The sequence below is a fragment of the Chanodichthys erythropterus genome, chromosome 23 (assembly GCF_024489055.1).
Source record: "Chanodichthys erythropterus isolate Z2021 chromosome 23, ASM2448905v1, whole genome shotgun sequence".
Lineage (NCBI taxonomy): Eukaryota > Metazoa > Chordata > Actinopteri > Cypriniformes > Xenocyprididae > Chanodichthys > Chanodichthys erythropterus.
In genome coordinates, this window is record NC_090243.1 from 10,872,012 (window position 1) to 10,892,500 (window position 20,489).

The 20,489-nt window shown below is 36.8% G+C and overlaps 1 protein-coding gene across 2 annotated transcripts in view; it reads left to right on the forward strand.

The window, feature by feature from the left end:
- Positions 1-20,489, forward strand: part of sh3kbp1 (SH3-domain kinase binding protein 1) — a 58,593-nt gene that overhangs the window by 21,243 nt on the left and 16,861 nt on the right. Inside the window, exons 3-7 of one of the 2 annotated variants that reach the window (XM_067377727.1) lie at positions 14,460-14,583; positions 15,441-15,497; positions 15,834-15,940; positions 16,072-16,201; positions 19,536-19,729. In XM_067377727.1, coding sequence (XP_067233828.1) covers positions 14,460-14,583; positions 15,441-15,497; positions 15,834-15,940; positions 16,072-16,201; positions 19,536-19,729 — 612 coding nt within the window. The remainder of the gene's footprint in view (positions 1-14,459; positions 14,584-15,440; positions 15,498-15,833; positions 15,941-16,071; positions 16,202-19,535; positions 19,730-20,489) is intronic. The other variant, XM_067377728.1, reaches the window with a different exon arrangement.

Below are 20,489 nucleotides of genomic sequence, written 5' to 3' on the forward strand. Positions count from 1 at the left end.
TGGCAGATTGGTTCAGTCATGCGTGCACAGCAGCTTCCTGTGTTGGCAATGTGATAATGGGCCGATAATTTAGCCTCTTCTGTGATTAAATGAGCGATGTAATTTAGAATAGACAGGCATCCGTTCTTCACAAGCGCTCAGTCATGTCTAGACTCATGCCATCCTGCTTTTCTTCCTTTCTTTTTTTATCTCATTCTCTGATTCAAGTCAACACAGCTGGCAAGGATTGTTTCAGAATCACGTTTTTAATTAAGATCAGATAATCTGCTATTCTCTGAATTGAAATAAGGAGATTATGTTTTGACATAATGACCTTTAACTTTTCATTTTCCTATCTCACTTTTGCTCTCTCCTTTTTTATTACATTTTATATTTTGGTTTTTGGATTTTTTTCTTGTATACACATATTTGTTTATTTGCATTTCTTCAAAATTAATGTTGTTTTTATCAGCTTGAGTTTTGAACCAGGGTACCATGAATTTATATTAAAATTTTATATATATATATATATTAGTGGTGGGCCGTTATTGGCGTTAACGTGCTGCGTTAACGTGAGACTCTTATCGGGCGATAAAAAAAATATCGCCGTTAATCTATTCTCAAAGTTGGGTTGGGAGCTGGGTCTATCTGTAGCGCCTCAGCGAGGCTCGTAAAGCGATCATCTCTTACTAGTCCATTTATAACATCAAATATACATGAATGAACATGAGAATCAATGTTTTTTCAAACGCGGAAAGATGTCAATATACACAATTTTTCAAGTTTAACTCCACCGAGGTTAATCTTCTAACGCCTAACTGCTTTGTCGGACAAAATGGCGGATTACTTTTGGTCATTTGCTGCGTCCCAATTTGACTACTAAAAGTATGTACTCTTTCTGTGAACAAAAAGTACTTACTTTTGAGTGTGTAGCAAAAGAGTAGACAAGCTTTGGGACATACTATCACGTCATACAATTGCGTCTTTTCTCTCTGTCGCATCCAGTCACCGTAAACTGCCCTGTCAATCATCTTACATCCTCCACATTTCATTAGCTAATTTCCTACCATATCGGAGAGAAATGCAGCACGTTGATCTGCGCGAGTCTTTCATGTGGAGAACTCTCCTCATATTAATGCATAATGATGCATTTAAAAGTTAATGGCCAATCAGATCTTTATAAAAGTCCACATTGGTATTTGCAGATGAAAAATAACACATAGAACATTAAAATAAATATTTTCTATCAGTTTGAACTGATTATTAGTCACTCAAACAACCTCTCAGCAATGGGTTGTGGGCAATATTAGCCTCTAGTCTTTTCAACATATATGCTTTGGGACACACTTATTTTAATCTCACATACTATTTAGGATGATAGTATGGACATTGGGACGCAGGGACAATTTGGGTATCTCACATATTCTGAATGTCTTCGGCAGAATTCAAATGAGCCATTTTAATCTAGATTAATTCCAAGATTAATCTAGATTAAAAAAATGTATCTATGCCCAACATATATATATATATATATATATATATATATATATATATATATATATAAAAAACATAAACATTGCCTTCTAGAAATATAGCAATACAGAAGGCAATTTTAAAATTTTTAGAAGGCAGCGGCTATATGTACTAAGTGCAAATAGCAATAGATGCTATTTACACCATGAAAATAGCATATTTTCTTAGCGATATGCTATTTACACTAGGTGAACATAGCGATTAGATTCTGTTTACACAATGTAAAAGTATCAGTTCTTTGCAATAAGAGTAAATATTAATTAGATGCTATCTATACTTTATATTGGCAGATACTATTTGCACCTCAATATTTTTGTACCTTAACAGGAATGCAATAATATCATAGTGTGTAAATGATTATATTTATTAAAATTATTAAATGGATGCTGCCTTATTGGGAGAATAAAAACCTTCAATGTTCCCATAACCCTACCCTATAAATACTTTTACTATTATTAAACACTCGTTAGGCAGTTTATTTCCACTTTTAGAACATTATTTTAATTTTTATTGAAAATAAATGTGATCTCGCCAAAAGGCGGATTCGAGCCAGCGTCGATCGCGTTGAAAGCCAGGTCTGCAAGCCTCACTCGCTACTGTTGCGCCACTGAAGTAATTGTGTCTTTTTTAAAACATGAGTGGCCCAACCAGACATTGGTGGGGGGAGCTAGTGTAAATAGCATTTGCTAACAAGGGACGCTATTTGCACTTAGTGTAAATAAACATTCCGTTTTTAGAAACCCTCTTTTTTTTTTAATTCGAGGCTCTCTGGGTTGGCTGAGAGTGTTTATAGGGGTCTGTGAAGGCCTGACTCATAACATAATTCCACAAATTGTTCCATCTGCCTATGATGACATCATTATCACAATTTGCACCATGACCAGATTAACGCCATCAAAGATTTATTTATTTGTCAGTTTCCTAACACAGCTTGCATACTTTCTGACAGTAAAATATGCAATAAATGTGCCGTCACTGCTACGTTTAGCAGTAAATTGTAACTGCTATTACTCCAGCATCTTCAGAGCATTTATGATTCAGTAGCACAGGCTCGATCTGCTCAGATTTTGTGTCAGATGGCCCACAATGCAGAACAATTAATCATTGGATTTGCCAAAGTTCGCATGATTCATGGCATTGAATATTTGGAATATATTCAAGAGGATGAGCTAAATGAGAGTCTTAATTTCTTTGTTGTTGTTTTTGCAACATTTTACAAAGACAGTTGGCATTATTTATTGTTAATAATAAATGAATTTATTTATTGGGATACATTTATTTTTATTTATTTTGGCAACTGCATGCTGATTTATCATCCATTTCAGAGTTACCTGGCCCTAGTACAAATGTCTAACTGTGATTGGTTGTTTCACATGTCATTCAGACACTCCCTACTGTGTCATTAGGAGGTTACCAGAAAGATAGATTGATAGATTTATTAATATATGAATAAAAATGTCCACTACTAGTTTTTGACTTCATACCATTTACATTCTCTCCATAGAGGTGCTTTACTTTGTCTCTGGGCTGTCTAACTAAATACTTCAAAATTGTGCATGTGTCTACATGCATATGAATGTTGTTTTTGTATGTGTGATTGTCATTTGTACCTATCTGTACTTTTGTATGTATGTGGGAGTGTGTGTCTCAGCGTGGGGCTCTGTTCTCGCTCCACTGCACTAATAATCCATGGGGCAGCAGCTCACAAAACTGTGTCACAGCCAATGAAGCATTTCACCCTGAAACGTGGAATTCTGTATCCCAGCATCCTCAAGCACTTGCTGATGTAACTGGGTTGTAGGGCATTTAACCTCTTAAAGTGAGATGGAGGTTTAGGTAGTATGCTGGATTTTTAGTTTTACGTCATTCGTTGTTCTTGCTCCATTCTTCTAACCTAGTCAGAATTGCACTTCACTGCAGTCTCGTCATGATACTGATGATTTCACATCCACCATCCCTGTTGCTAAGGACCTTTTTAACCTTGTTTCAGAGGATTTCACACAGCCTTGGACAATCACATGTTTGTGACGCTTTAACAAATTAGCCAATTGGAGTAACCACATTTAGTACATATTTTAAGACTAGGCATGTGCAAAGCTACATCGGGTTGTCTGACCACCAATGAATTGCCTAAACAAATATTGCCTAAATGAAACACTAAATAATTGGACTGTTTTGTAGTAGGGTTAACCTTATAGGTTCGGTCACATTATTTTGCAAAAAAGGTCCATTGTCTGTAGCAATGTATGCAGCATTGCTTGCACAGAAGTCACTTTTAAAAATGTGATGATACTAGCATTTCCCCCTAGCATTTTGAGCGCCATTGAGCGGATTCTTAAACACCTCTGATTGGCCATTGTGATCACGCACTCAACAGATATGTCTGTGATTGGCTACAATGATCAAAGCAACATGTTCAAAAACATGTTGTAAATAGACATCACTGATGCTCTTCACCAAGCTTGTGCACAGAAACCTTAAAGGGTTAGTTCACCCAAAAATGAAAATTCTGTCATTTAATACTTACCCTCATGCCGTTCCACACCCCTTAAGACCTTTGTTAATCTTCAGAACACAAATTAAGGTATTTTAGTTGAAATCCGATGGCTCCATGAGGCCTCCATAGCCAGCAATGACATTTCCTCTCTCAAGATCCATAAAAGTACTAAAAACGTGTTTAAATCGGTTCATGTGAGTACAGTGGTTCAATATTAATATTATAAAGCGACGAGAATATTTTTGGTGCGCCAAAAAAAAACAAAATAACGACTTATATAGTGATGGCCAATTTCAAAAAACTGCTTCAGGAAGCTTCGGAGCATAAATGAATCAGTGTATCGATTCACGATTCAGATCACGTGTCAAACTGCCAACGGCTAAATCACGTGACTTTGGCGCTCCGAACAGCTGATTCGATACGCTGATTCATTTATGCTCCGAATCTTCTTGAAGCAGTTTTTTGAAATTGGCCATCACTATATAAGTCGTTATTTTGTTTTTTTTGGCGCACCAAAAATATTCTCGTCGCTTTATAATATTAATATTGAACCACTGTACTCACATGAACCGATTTAAATATGTTTAAGTACCTTTATGGATCTTGAGAGAGAAAATGTCATTGCTCCCTATGGAGGCCTCACGGAGCCATAGGATTTCAACTAAAATATCCTAATATGTGTTCCGAAGATGAACAAAGGTCTTATGGGTGTGGAACGACATGAGGGTGAGTAATTTTAATTTTTGGGTGAACTAACCCTTTAAGACTTATGTAAACAACCTATATTCTGAAACCGATAAGTGGAATGCAGCGGAATGGGAAAAAAAAAAGTGGAGCATCAAAAGAAATTGAGCCAACAATATTTGCAGTACACAACTTTTTCAAGAGAATTTTACCTTGCCAACTGTCTAACAGTAAAAGTATAGCACACCTTTAGCATGCTAACTAAATTAAAAGTAAGACAGTCTAAAACTAGTCAACCATCCTTGACCTTGTTATTTTTTGTCTGTATCTTTTAAGTATCCAAGTATTGGATCAATCTACCTGTACTTATTTTTTAAGACTGCACATTGTATCTGCAAAGTTAGCTTGCTAGCTGCTAACTTGCTAAGTAGCTGCAATACATATATTTTGACCCTTTCCCACACTGTAAACCCTAATGCTCAAAATACTTAATTCGTTTGAGTAGGACAAACTTAAATTAAACAAATTAGTTCAGTTAAATTAACAGTTATGAGTATTTAAAACTTTCTTTTACTTTTGAGTTCACAGCACTGACATATTTCAAGTAAACTAAACTGTTTTAGTTGCAGCAGATTTCTAATTCCCAGCATGCTTTGCATCAGACTGTCTAAATGTTGAAATAAAGTGTTGTTTTGTGTGTTTTTGCATAAGATTAACATAGGGAGACATAAGTTAGTGTTTAATGTTGTGTTATGTTGGGATTGACAGGGGGTTCTGTTATGTTAGTTTTGTAGGGTTACCATTCTGGTGAAGAGTAGACCGTGTGGTTAGGTTGAGGATGGGCTGCAAAACTTTTAAGACCACATATACTGTATGTTGTTTGATTATATACATGCAAGTATATATTGACAGTCTCTTTGCTAATTATAATAGCATGTGTTTTTTGCTAACTAACATTTAACCAAGATTTGAATGTGATTTTTATTTAAATTAACTATATGTACTTGAGTAGGGCGAGGCTGAGAACTGTGGGAGCGAAGGAATGCCAGTGATGTGATTGTTAATGAGAGACACCTGTGCACCACACTAGCATTGCTCCACTTCCATGGCTCTTGGCCCCGCCCCACTTGTCACAAAAAATTAAGTTCTACTAACTTAAAATAAATAAGTTAGTTAACTTAAATGTTTTGAGGTAATAAGTTTCTTCAAATGTTTTGAGTATTCTGAACTTATTGAGTTTTACAGTGCAACGCAGCAGTTGATGTGGACATGTGATCTTGCAGCTTTTTAGACCCTTGATGTGCCTTTAAGTCATTTAAACATGATAAATTCAAGCATTTAACATCAATCTAAGGTACTTTCTTAAAAAATATCTGACCCTATTGTTGTTACTTTTATATCCTGTGGTGTTCAGACTGGCACACATAAGAGACTTTATGGTATAAACATTGTTAAAAACAGCTGTTAAGACATGTTTTAGTAGTGTACTGGAGACATTTCCATTATTCACCATCTCTGTCTTCAAACGTGAAGTCTGTTTTTATGGGAATAAATAATTTTTCGTCCATCGTGCAGCCTGGTTCTCAGCATGAGCAGGCCCATGGCATTGATCAAAGAGCAGCGCTAGCGTACCAAGGTCGTCTACACTGTTGTATATGAGAGAGCCTGTCATTCCCCGAAGCACATGATGACTTTTTTTCCTCCTCCCTGTGTAGTGAAAGACCGAGGAATGATGGGACGCTTTGGAAACCAGCTACCATTAACCATCTGGAGCAGACCAATGAGTGGGGTGGGGAAGGAATGTAGATCACAGACACACACACTTTCAGAGCTCTGTTAATGCTCTTGTGAACAGGAAGTCAGTGAAAGTCAGTCTTGTGACAGGCCTGAGTATGAGCTCAGTGTGTGTCAGTGTTTTAAAAGAATTACCCTGATAGAGATTCATGCATGCATAGTCAGTCAGTGTGTGGTGGAAGTTGAATGTTTCGTGGCCTAAAGTATGTAAGCATGCAAATGCCCCTTCTAATCTGTTCTTTTGATACACCCAGACACTCTCTGTCAGGTGAGTCTGATTAGGCCAGTGCTGTTCCCACGATGCATTGCAAAACTTCTGTTTCTGTTGGCATGTTTATTTTTACCGTTTAAAAGGAAAAGGTCTCGTCTGGTCTGGTCTGTGTATGTCTGTGTGTGCGTACAGTATTGTTTGATGGGGCGCACTGCAGAAGTTTGCAGCTACACACTGTGGTTTGACTTCAGCTCTGTTGAAGCCTTTGAGTTTGGCAGGAAGTGTATATTAAAAAAGTGAGCCTTGCAGCTGCAATGCCGTAAAGCGAGATGAGCGAGAAACGATGGGTTGTGATTGTCCCCTCCACAAACACCACTATCATCTTAAAATGGCTTTTGTGCAAATTACTTTTTTTATAGTGCATAGAAAGTTTTACTAAATGGCTTCTAAATGGATTTAATGTAGCTATCCAAAGGTGTCCTTTAGCAAAAACACATTTTGTTTGCATGTTAGTGATTTGTTAATCTATGTATTTTCAAAAATCAACAAGTTAGTGGATTGCTTAAACGACCAGTCGACTAATCTATCTCATGGAGGCCTTGTGTAATAAGCTAGTTTGGGGTCACTTGACCCAGATCGAACAGGTTTCTTTGGGGGGGGGTTTCGTTTAAATACCACACGATAGAACAACGCTATGCTTATACTTGAACCCTCAAAAAACAGCGCGAGATGTAATGCAGTGGCCAAATGTTTGTGTTTGAATGTGTTTGGCTGCATCTGCGGTGCATTAAAGAAGATTAATTTAAGTATACAACTTTTCCAAGAGTGTTTTATCATGTAAACTGACTAACGGCTAATGTACAGGATATATAAGAAAAAACTTTTAGATTCTAATATGTAACATTAGTTAATGATGTGACATAAAAAATAACAATTAACAATACTTTTACATAATTTAGCTGCATTTATCTACATTAATGTTAAATTGTGCATATGCCACTGTTCATAAGAAGCCTCTATTTTTCCAAGGGGTGTAACGATAGCCTCATGTCACGATTCAATACATATCACAATATTACACTCACAATGCAATATTATTGCAATACACCAAGACATGGTAAAAGGTTAACAAAAAAGTACTGTTGATTAAAATGCTAAATTTGATATTACATTGGGGGTGGAAATTAATAGGCTTGGACTTGGTGCTGGTTACCCAACGCACAGGATAATGGTGACACCAGAATAACAATATTCATGATTCTGAAGCTGAGAAAACAGAATTATTTTAGACAAATATGCTTGCACTCTGTCACTGACTAGATATATTTAAAATACATTTTTACTGGTAACATAAGACATTTGGCATTATCAGGACCCACAAATATTTCCTCATTGCATTATTATACATTATATTCAACATTATATTTAGTAGTGTAATGTAGTGGTAATGACACAAACTCTGTAAACTTGAATTTATACCGTTATGCACTTATGATGCACTAACTAAAGTTAATATAGTCAATCTTTTTGTAAATTTTTACCAAAGTAATCTAGACAGATTGGTTTTTGGGTGACTAGTTGGCCATTGTGACTCATTTTTAATGTGTTTACGGGTCTGCATGATCCTCCCCATTCTTCTTGCTCAAGTTTCAGTGTTTGACCTACTATGTGATCTCCAGCTGTACTTCGGCCCCTAGGGGCCTGGCTTTAATAAGTTGCCATGGCAGCAACACCATAAGGTATGCAGGTAGACCATCACACATATGCCATACCATCTATTCTTTTATCAGCTTGGTGGTGATGGAGCTGCATGTACCTTGTTATAACTTGTTTACCACTCTCTAACCAAAGCCAAGTGTGGTATTGGTTAGAATCAGGTCAACCTATTGGAGACGAGCTCCAACAGCCACAAAAACAGTTTCTGTACAGAAATGTATAGCTTGATTTAAATAATTCAAGACCGATTAGTGAGGTTTTATTGGTTATGGTACATTAAACTATACTTGCAGCAACACTCGCTTCGCTTCTGAACACTGTGACGTATTCAGATGTTCTCAGAGTTCATCAGCTCCATGCTGATGGCTGGCACGGGCCGTCCCGAATCGAACAGTAGGACTTTGTGAGATGTGGAGTTTTTCAGACGACCCATCAGTTAATGGGCCTGCCTGTCTGCTAGCACAGTGACTGAGAGAACTTAGCACACTAACAGTATGGTTAATGCTAGGGCTGCTGGCCTTCTAACAGTGCAGATTAAATTCTGTATAATGTATGCTAAACATTTGTGTTCAAAAATAGCTTAATATATAGTGATAGAATATATAAGTTGTTAAAGGGGTGGTTGATTATGATTTCACTTTTTTAACTTTAGTTAGTGTGTAATGTTGCTGTTTGACCATAAACAACATCTGCTAAGTTATGAAGCTTAAAGTTCAATGCAAAGGGAGATATTTTCTTTTAAAGAATTCGCTGTTTAAGGACTACAACAAATGGCTGGTAGGGACTACAACAAGCTTCGTCCTGGGTTAGTGACATCACTAACTCTAAAATTTACATAAACCCTGCCCCTGAGAACATGCAACAAAGGGGGTGAGGCCATGTTGGGCTGCTTTAGAGAAGAGGAAGAGTTGTTGTAGTAGAGTGTTGTTGCCATACTGTCATTTTACGCCAGACTGCTTCACAAACGAGGGTCAAGCACATGCTAGTCGATGAGTTGAATCAACTCCACAGCAACTGCATACATTTATCCACTAGCCATTCAGAAATCCAATTGCATTCTAAAAGTTCTTCCTGAGTCTCTCCATCAGTGTCCGACTCATGTTTGAACAATGTAAGGCTGAACACCGTTACTGACAATCGTCATTTTGGCTGCATGAGATTCTCCAGCTTTGTTGTTGTTGAGCAACCAAAGCACAAGCTGTTAAAGCTCCGCCCTCTTTTGGAAAACGGGCCGGGAGCAGCAGCTCATTTGCATTTAAAGGGACACACACAAAAACGGCATGTTTTTGCTCACACCCAAATCGGGGCAAATTTGATTATAATATGTTATAATAATGGATCTGTGGGGTATTTTGAGCAGAAAAGATGCATTCAGCTTCTTTGTTGTGCTCCATTGGATTGACATGAATGTATACATTAATATTTTAATTGTCATAGTCCAGCTAAACTAGCACCAAACCAGCACTAATCATCATAAACCAGTCTAAACTAGCATGAAATTCTTCTGGTCTTTTCAGCAGGACAGTTGCAATGTGCTCTTTTCATCATAAATAACTTGATAAGGCAGTTATGGCAGAGAGAATGGAATTTTGTTTTCAGGGTTTTTTCTTGGAAAGAATGTTTCTGGGATACACACAGATGTGTGTTCTCTCTTACACACACACACACACACACACACACACACACACACACACACACACACACACACACACACACACACACACACACACACACACACACACACACACACACACACACACACACACACACACACACACACACACACACACACACAAGCAATACAATACAGACATTTACAGGATCCAGTGTGATGTGCTGCTCAAGGTCAACTCTTATTTGCTGTTGAGGGCTCTGTCCTTTCAATCTGTCTGGTTATCTGCTCACTTCTCAGCAACTGTGTGTGTGTGCGAGTGGGTGTGTTTGTGTGTACTTTTTTTTTTTTTTTCTCTCAGTAGCATTCTGTTTTACTTGTATTTCTTATATTTCTAGGGGGGAAAATAAAGCTTTTAGTAATACATCATATGCATTTAAAATATCCATTCTTTCTCTTTCAAGAAAACAGATCAAACATGTTGATTCCATTCTATTCTAAGCAACATATTTGTGGGCAACATCTAATGTAAAAGGAGAATATCTTCATACACAATAAACCATAAACATTGCAAAAACATCAACTGAATTTCATCACAGATGAGCAAATACTGAATGACTTCCCTATAAAGATGTAAATTGACATCAAAATAGTGTGATATCAGGAGAATCTTGTGGTCTGTATTTAAGTTCTATGCATATGAGTGGTCTGCTGAGCGGATGTTAATTGCATGATGTTTTTATGCTTGAATGTCTCTTGTGTAGCATTTTTACTGATACCTTTTCTCTTCACGCCTAGACTGTTCGCTCCGCTCTCTCTCTCCTTCGGTTTATCTCTTTCCACACACTCATTCAGTCGACATAAAGAAAGCTAACTACTGTAACCTTTTCATTCTCTGGCTGATAACTTTTAAATTTAATATTTCTGCACACTATTCAGAAAAGAAAATCGCATTTGTCTTTGTGAGAGACTCTTCCTGTTTTGTGTGTCATGATGATACATTTTGATGCGTCTTCCCAAAACACATCTATTTCCTGGATTTTTCATGCATATTAATTAGCTAAAAAATATCACAACTTTGCTTTTAGTTGGATGTTGATGTTTTGAACTAATTAGATTGGAGAAGCTTGTCTGCAGGATATGTGAAGGTTTTTTTTGTTTTGTTTTTTGCGCTACTAATGAAGAGTTTAACTATAGATGAAAGACCTCATGTGTTTATATCTAAAAGTTGGTCAAATTCACCAAAAATATTGATTATTGAGAGGACTTTACAGTAATATTAATCACAGATCATGTTACAAAAACTTTTGTAAAAACCCATTTAAAATTGCAGAAAGAGCCTGTGGCTAAAAAAATGCTAATTCTCTTCTGGGTTTTGGGGAAATTTGAACTATTTAAAAGTGCTCTAGAACTTTTTAAAACAAAGATGTAATATAAGTCTAAGGTGTCCCCTGAATGTGTCTGTGAAGTTTAAGCTCAAAATACCCCATAGATTTTTTTTTTAACTGCCTATTTTGGGGCATCATTATAAATGAGCCGATTCAGGGCTACTGGCCCTTTAAATCTCGTGCTCCACGCCCACGGAGCTCGCGCTTGCCTTGAACAGTGCATAAACAAAAAAATGGATCTTTACAGAGTGTTCGTCATGCATTTGTCATGTATGCATCGGATTATGTGAGTATTGTATACTGTTACATTGTTTACATTTGATTCTGAATGAATTTGAGGCTGTGCTTCGTGGCTAACGGCTAATGCTACTCTGTTGGAGAGATTTATAAAGAATGAAGTTGTGTTTATAAATTATACAGACTGCAAGTGTTTAATAATGAAAATAGCGACGGCTCTCGTCTCCGTGAATACAGTAATAAACGATGGTAACTTTAACCACATTTAACAGTACATTAGTAACATGCTAACAAAACATTTTAGAAAGACAATTTACAAATATCACTAAAAATATCATGATATCATGAATCATGTCAGTTATTATCGTTCCATCTGCCATTTTTCGCTATTGTTCTTGCTTGCTTACCTAGTCTGATGATTCAGCTGTGCTCATCCAGACGTTACTGGCTGCCCTTGTCTAATGCCTTTCATAATGTTGGGAACATGGGCTGGCATATGCAAATATTGGGGGCGTACACCCAAACTGTTACGTAACAGTCGGTGTTATGTTGAGATTCGCCTGTTCTTCGGAGGTCTTTTAAACAAATGACATTTATATAAGAAGGAGGAAACAATGGAGTTTGAGACTCACTGTATGTCATTTCCATGTACTGAACTCTTATTATTTGACTATGCCAAGATAAATTCAATTTTTCATTCGAGGGCACCTTTAAAGTAAAGGACAATCCCTTCGATATGTCCTAGCTTAACTTTTTTGTTTCAGATGGAAATATGTCACCACAGAAAAAAGAATTGTATATATTAAACCATTTAAAGGGGACCTACCATGCAAAATTCACTTTTACGTGGTGTTTGAACATAAATGTGTGCTGGCAGACTTTTCTGTACAGTGTTACATCACATCGTACAGGCCCCGCCTGCATCACATGTCCGCCATTGTCTCGGCGCCGGCCCGGAGCATCTGTGGTGACAAGAATGTCTCGTAAGCATCTGTCCTGGAAAGGGGCGGGGAGCAGCAGCTAATTTGCTTTTATAGACACATGCACGAAAACAGCATGTTTTTGCATGTACTCAAAAATGGGTATTCACAACATGCTATAATCTTTTATCTGTGAGGTATTTTGAGCTGAAACTTCAGACACATTCTGGGGACACCCGAGACTTGAAAAAATGGGCATAATATGTCCCCTTTAATGTAGGGACATGTCTGTAATAAGAGCCTAAGATATGTGTAGAGACATGAGTCAGATTTAAAAAACGTAAGATGTGCTCTTGAAACTATGATTTATGATGTTTTAAATACTGTCCACCTGCAGAATGACAATTTGATCTGCAAGTACGAAGCATCCAGCGAGCAGATAGTCTGCTCTTATTCCTCTAAATAAATAACCATGTCAGAGTGAGTGAGAGAGTAAAACACGCAGAAAGAACTTGCAGCGAGAGCGGAGAAAGATAACATGCAGGAAATTGAGAAAGGATGACAGCTCTGTTTGAGCCAAGAGATGCTTGAGATCTTTCTCAGCAGTTCTCTTAGCTTTTACACACGCTATAAAGTCAGATACCTTAAATTCACATTTCCTATGAACAGAACGAGAAAACGAGGAGGGTAGAGTAATCGTTGTGCACGTTCACATACTGCCAATCATATATATATATTGTATTATGTGCTGCATTATATCATCTTTGTGGTCGAAACGTTGTCTTTTTAATACATTTTAAAAGCAGCAGTGGCAGTATGTGACTTTTGTTTTTTGACTATCAGACCCAGGCCATCTGCAGCGTAATTTACATATATATCCTCCATTACAAATGCAACACACTTCGGGTTCACTTTATTTTTACATCTGCACAGGTATTTTGACCATTACAGGTTGCCAAGTTCAGAGAAGATGAGCAAATTACTTCAGATTTGGAATGAGGAGTATTTTAAAAACTTCTATCAACTAGGTCACCTTGCTTCATGCAAGGGCTTAACCAGACTGCCTTTCTATAAAAAGCTGTGTGAAAGTGAAGAATTTAAACCAGAGACACATAATCCTGGTTTCACAGACAAGGCTTAAGCTAGTCCTAGACTAAAATGCATGTTTGAGCTGTTTTAACTGAAAGCCACTTGCACTGACATATCTATCTGACATATGTCAGTGCCATTGTTTTGTCTCAAGATGCACACCAGTAATGTTTTTTCTAAGGCACATTCATAAAAGCTACTTAGGCCTAATCCTGGCTTAATCTAAACCCTGTCTGTGAAACCAGGCTATGTTGTTGTTGTTGTTGTAAAATCATACCCCTAACATACACCTAAATCATACAGTTCCATGTGAGGTTCATGTGAATTAAACTGAACTGAACTAAATAGATAATTAAATACCTAGTTACTATTATTTGAACTAAAATTAATCACCAGCAACATTTTCATAACCTTGACAGCCCTAGTGGAGAGAGAAGGAAGTGTAGTACAGACAGAGCTCCTACTTCTGCTAACAGACGGACAGACGGAGATGCTACTTCTTCTAACAGACGGACAAACAGATGGAGAAGTGTTTTTAAAGCTGTGTGTGTGTGTGTGTGTGTGTGTGTGTGTGTGTGTTAGAGGTTGAATCTGAGTCACTGTACGGCCCATCCAGGAAATGAGCGCCTCTCTGCTCTGCTGCACTGAAGCCTATCACCGCCTCTCTGTCTGCCTGTCTCTGTCTTACACATACACATACACACACACACACACACACACACACACACGGAGTGAATAAGAATGGACTAGTGCTCCCCCTAATGTTTCTGTGCATTAAAATGCCATTTTTCTATTTTAGGAGATAAAGAAAGACCTGAAAAAGGAGGTGAAGAAGGAGTCCAGTTTGGCCGGATCCAAATCAGACCTGTCCAATGGCAGCGCTAGCCCGAAATCAGAACCCAGCCTCAGACCCGCCAAGAAAGGTAGCGTATCTGATCTATTCCTGATCGGAAAAGTAGTCCAGTGCATATTCAGCACAATACACCCACACAAACACACCCTCATGTCTCAAAGGACAGGATTTGGGAGTCGTTTAAAGTTTCTGTGGATCAAAGATTCAATTAAACAGAGATCTGTCTCAGATTTGCTTCTCTCCGATGAAAAGAGTGACAGTTAAATAAAATAAAATAAACCGCTGCAAAGACTCTCATCCTTAAATGTGCTAAGTCACACATGCAAGTCCAGAATCTGTCCATCAGACCGGTCGAAATTGGATTATGTGTGTGTGTGATTGAGCCTTTGAGAGTACAGTATTACTTTCCTCAGACCAGAAACCATTTACTCCTACCACTTCCTGTGTGTGCATGTGTGTGTGTTTGACTGTACACAATTAAACATTATTAAATCAGTTTTACACAGAAAATTATATAAACATCACATATTGTCTTCTTTGGGCCACTGTGAATCCTCTGATTGGTCAGAGATCAGATAGGCCTGAATTAGTTGAGTATGTTGCCAAATTAAATTACATTTAAAAATGTAACCATGAAAATAGGACACTTACTTTGATCTTATGAGTGATATAATCTTGTAAATATGTGATAAATTTCAGTATATTTACTAAATGTTTATTATTACACAAGTATATAATTTGGGTCATAGAGATATATTTAAAAAAAAATGCTGGATAACATTTTCACTTTTTTTACAATTTAAATGGGGCAGCCAGTTTCTAAAACAAAGAAACACATTCTGTTTAGAGCCCTTAATTTATGTATATCACCTGATTTTCAGACAACGGCACTAGTGTTGGTTCATGTGACTTTAATTTGTTTTTCAGATAGAGACTTTGGTTTCCAAAGAAAATGTGCGCCAATGGTATTCTCCAGAGTATTAGGTATTGAAATATTTAGGCATTCTCAGAAGTGTATGGTATCAAGATATTAATATTGATAGGTCAATGTTGGGCTGCCCGGTTTCTCTATTCTGTAGAGAACTGAAACTTTGGGGATCTATTGTCAGAAGCTGGTTCATGAGCCACAGACGTCTGTGTTAGTGATCTGGGGCAAAATGTTTTGCTAATTGTTTAGCATAAAATAAAGAGAAGAGAGACACCTAGTGCTGGAATGTGTAAGTGCTTCTCTGTTCTGTTATTTGATGGATGAGTGGGTGGGTGGGTGAATCGATGGATGGATGACCACATAATTTATCCATGCGTATTTAATGTGAACAGGTGAGGCAATCCGAAAAAAGCGCTGCAAAGCTGCCTTTAGCTACACTCCACAGAATGACGATGAGCTAGAACTGAAGATCGGAGATGTTATCGAGGTTCTGGGAGAAGTGAGTACTGTACGAGGCTGTATTCTCAAATAAATGCATGACCATCATAGTCTCATTATACATTTTTTTTCATGTCACATATTGTTTCTACCAAATATGGAGTCTCTAATTCTGTGTGTTTTCTCGCTCAGGTGGAGGAGGGATGGTGGGAGGGCACTCTCAATGGCAAAACTGGGATGTTCCCCTCTAACTTCACCAAGGAGCTGTTGGCTGAGGCTGAGGATCTGACCCCACAGGACGACACGCGCAGCACACGAACCAGTCAGTCTCTACACCACATCTAAAAATGCTTCCTCATCTTACCAACCCAATGTCTGTGAAGATTCCCAGGGATCCGGTTCAAGATAGAATAGAATGGAATTTATTTAGGAGCATGTTTTTCTTCTTATTGAAGATATATTGGCTTATTAAAGTGGCGATTTGCCAGCAAACAAGCAGATGGTGAAAGTTTCATCCCGCCGCATATGACAGTCGTGATTCACGCAATTAAGCAAGCGACGCCCACAGTGATTTGCGAGTCCTTTGATGTTACAGAGTGTAATGAGGTTAAGTGTGGGGAAATCTCCACCTCCTCCCTACAGCTGATGAAGTCACTTAGATGAGTGGTGAAACATTTGTAATACATGGAAGAACTGCATCTGAGTGTTTTAAAATAAGTTTTACAAAATATCCAGCCACATCTAACCAATTATGTTATGTGTGCATCTTAGCATTCACTTCCTCTGCTTTTAACCAGTCACACATAAATAAATAATTTTAAAACAATCAAGAAATCACTTATTAGAAGAAGTTTATTTTAATTTATTTAGCTGTATGCCATTAACTTATTGAACTATTAACCTTAAATATCCCTTAAATAACCCTAAAAAATATTTTAGTTTAATTATAAATGTATACCTAAATGTCGCTGTTTGAAGTTCACTCTTTTTTTGTACTTTCAGTTTACTTAATATTATCTACACTGCGTTAAAAAGTTTGGGGGTGGATACACACACACACACACACACACACACACACACACACACACACACAGTCAAACCAAAATTTACCTTGAACATTTCATTTATTATTACAGTTTATTCACTACACTACGTTCCAAATTATTATGCAAGAGACAAATCAGTAAGATTTCAGTACAATAAACATTCAGATTTTAGTTTTTCTAAGAAAATGTTTGTTTGTTTATTTATCCATGTCTTTTTAGATAAATGGTATCAATCTCAGACAAAATAATTTGCCAGATCTATGGAAACCCTTCTTAGAGGTTGTTCCACATTAAGCAAGTCACAGTTCTCATGCAATATGGGGAGGAAGAAAGATCTTTCTGAAGATGAAAAGCATGAAATGGTGCAATGTTGTGCAAAAGGCATGAAAACAACTAATATTGTGTGAAACTGAATGTTTATTATAAAATTATCATAAGATTTGTGAGTGATTTAGAGCACAGCAGAACTCGGTCAGATAAAGGCTTATTAATGAAAGTTCCTGTCAAAAAAAAATTAATTGTATTAAAAGGGCAGCTATAAAAAAGCCAGTGTTGAGCAGCAAACAGGTATTTGAAGCTGCTGGTGCCTCTGGAGTCTCAGGATGCTCTCCATACAGGCTGGCAGTTGTGCGTAAAGATGCATTTCAGCCACTCCAAACCAAACCTCACAAAGAGAAACATTTACAGTGGGTGTAGAAATATATGAAGACTCTTTTTTAAATAGTTTTATTCACTGACTAATGCCGTACTACAATGGATGATCTAAATGGATGGATTTCTGGATGGTTGGTGAATGGCCACCACGTTCCAACAAGACTGCGATGTCAGCAAGGAGCTGGTGGGTGATGATTTGGGCTGGAATATTGGGAAGTGAGATGGAGGGTATTAAAATGACTTTTGCAAGATATGTGGAGCTCATAACTGGCCATTTTCAGCTATGGTATAAAAAGGAGGATAGTGCATAGTACAACGCACTATTGTACAATGCACTATGCACTATCCCATGCTGCAAAAAAACAACACTATACATAAAACTGTTTGAAAATGTATTTCTACACCCTCTGTAAATATTTCTCTTTGTTAGGTTTGGTTTGTGGTGTCTAAAATGCATCTTTACGCACAACAGCCAGCCTGCTTGGAGAGCTTCTTGAGACTCCAGAGGCACCAGCAGCTTCAAATACCTGTTTGCTGCTCAACACTGGCTTTTTTTATAGCTGCACTTTTAATACAGTTAATTTTTTGACAGAAACTTTCCTTAATAAGCCTTTATCTGACCGAGTTCTGCTGTGCTCTAAATCACTCACAAATCTTATGATAGTTCAATAATCTGCATTCAGTTTTCACACAATATTAGTTGTTTTAATGTCTTTTGCACAACATTGCACCATTTCATGCTTTTCATCTTCAGAAAGATCTTTCTTCCTCCCCATATTGCATGAGAACTGTGACTTGCTTAATAATGTGAAACAACCTCCAAGTAGGGTTTCCATAGTTTCCATCTGTCAAATTATTTTGTCTGAGATTGATACCAGTTATCTAAAAAGACATGGATAAATAAACAAACAAACATTTTCTTAGAAAAACTAAAATCTGAATGTTTATTGTACTGAAATCTTACTGATATGTCAATTGCATAATAATTTGGAACACAGTGTATAGTTTAAAAAAAAATGGTAATAAAATATGACAAGTTCTTAGAGTTAAACTGTGTCAGAAAAAAATAATCTTAATTATGTCAGATAATACTTAAGCAAAACATGGTCAGGTTAAAGTGCCCCAAATTTTTATCAGTTTTACTGGTAGTCCACTGTATGAAGGATTTTTGGCTATAATATATAAACTTTATTTTGCTATCCTCATTTATATAAACTATAGTGTCTTACACCCACTAAAAATATATAAAAAAATGTATATAGTATCTGAATAACTTTTTGTTTGACTGAAGATATATAATATAATATAATATAATATAATATAATATAATATAATATAATATAATATAATATAATATAATATAATATAATATAATATATATGCACCAAGGCTGTATTTTTTAAATTAATAATTCTTAATATTTAATATTTTTACAATTTAAAATAACTCTTTTCTGTTTTAATATATTTTGAAATTTAATTAATTCCTGTGATGACACAGCCGAATTTTCAGCATCATTACTCCAGTATTCATTGTCATGTGATCCTTCAGAGATCATTCTAATATACTAATATACATTCTAACATTCTAATATAACAGTTGTGCTGCTTAATATATTTGTGCAAACCTTTATGCATTTTTTTTCAAGATTCTTAAAAAAGACTTTTGAACAGTAGTGTATATTGATTTATTTTTATAATAATATTTAAGTTTTTAAATTGTGTCCGTTTTACATATTAGTTTTATCTTTACTTATTTACATTTAATACCATTACCATTTCAGAATTCCTTTACCAAAATTTACATACTGATATTTTGCTATATGAAAACCGTGCACAGCACTATCAGCAAAGATGGACAGATCTACTCTAACAGTCCAGCTGTGAAGAATGCTCTATGCAAAGCTGCATGCAAATCCTTTCAATCCTCCCTTGAAACGTCTTTGTGTATCTTCAGGTATAAAGGACAGCACTGGCTCAGAGAGTGATGGCGGCGACTCCAGTAGTTTACGGTCTGATACTGGCAGTGTGTCCTCCAGCTCTGAGATTCAGCCCAAAAAGGTTCGGGGCTTCGGCTTTGGGGACATCTTCAAAGACCAGCCGATCAAGCTCCGCCCACGATCAATGGACATGGACAATGAGGCAGAAAAGGTGAGGAATATTGGTATCTCTGTGTTTTAATGAAGCAAAAGATTGCGTGTTTTTCTCAGTTTTTACGACTCTCTTCCTCAGTAATTACAGTCAGGCCGTCTCTATCTTGGCCCCCTGTGTTCACTCTGCCTTCGGCCTCATAGTCTCTTGTTCATTAAAACCTTCCTGCCTTCCTGTCCCACTGAGAGCAACATGCGTCCCTTTGCTCATTTCCTCATTTTATCTATCCATAGTTCGCTCTCTATATTAGTCCCACTTTTAATTTATGTCTTTCATTTCTGTTTTTTTTGTTTGTTTGTTTGTACAGTGTGCTCAACTTGATTTTCTATTTCCTGTGATAATTGAATCAGAAGTAATATTGGAATTATTACACAAACTTAGATAAACAAGCACAATAAATAATAAAATTATACATACAACATAATGAGGTCATGTGAGAATAATGTACCTAATACTGTTTAAATGTTTATAGTTGCATGATATTTCACATGTTATTTAAAAAAAAAGCACTTTGCAGTATTCATATAGTAGGTAAGTTATTCATTTCAAATATAGCAATTGTGTGTGTGTGTGGAGAAAGATGATCTCGGTCTCTCGGTCACTAAGAAAGGAAGTTATTGTCAAAGAAGAGTTTATAGGACGTCTTCCGCACTTTGTGTCTCTCAGCCTCGCTTTGTTTAGTCCCAAAGAAAAGGAAATCTCTCCAGATCTGTTATTATATATTCCAGTTCTTCTGAACTCTTCCACCTGTTACAAACAG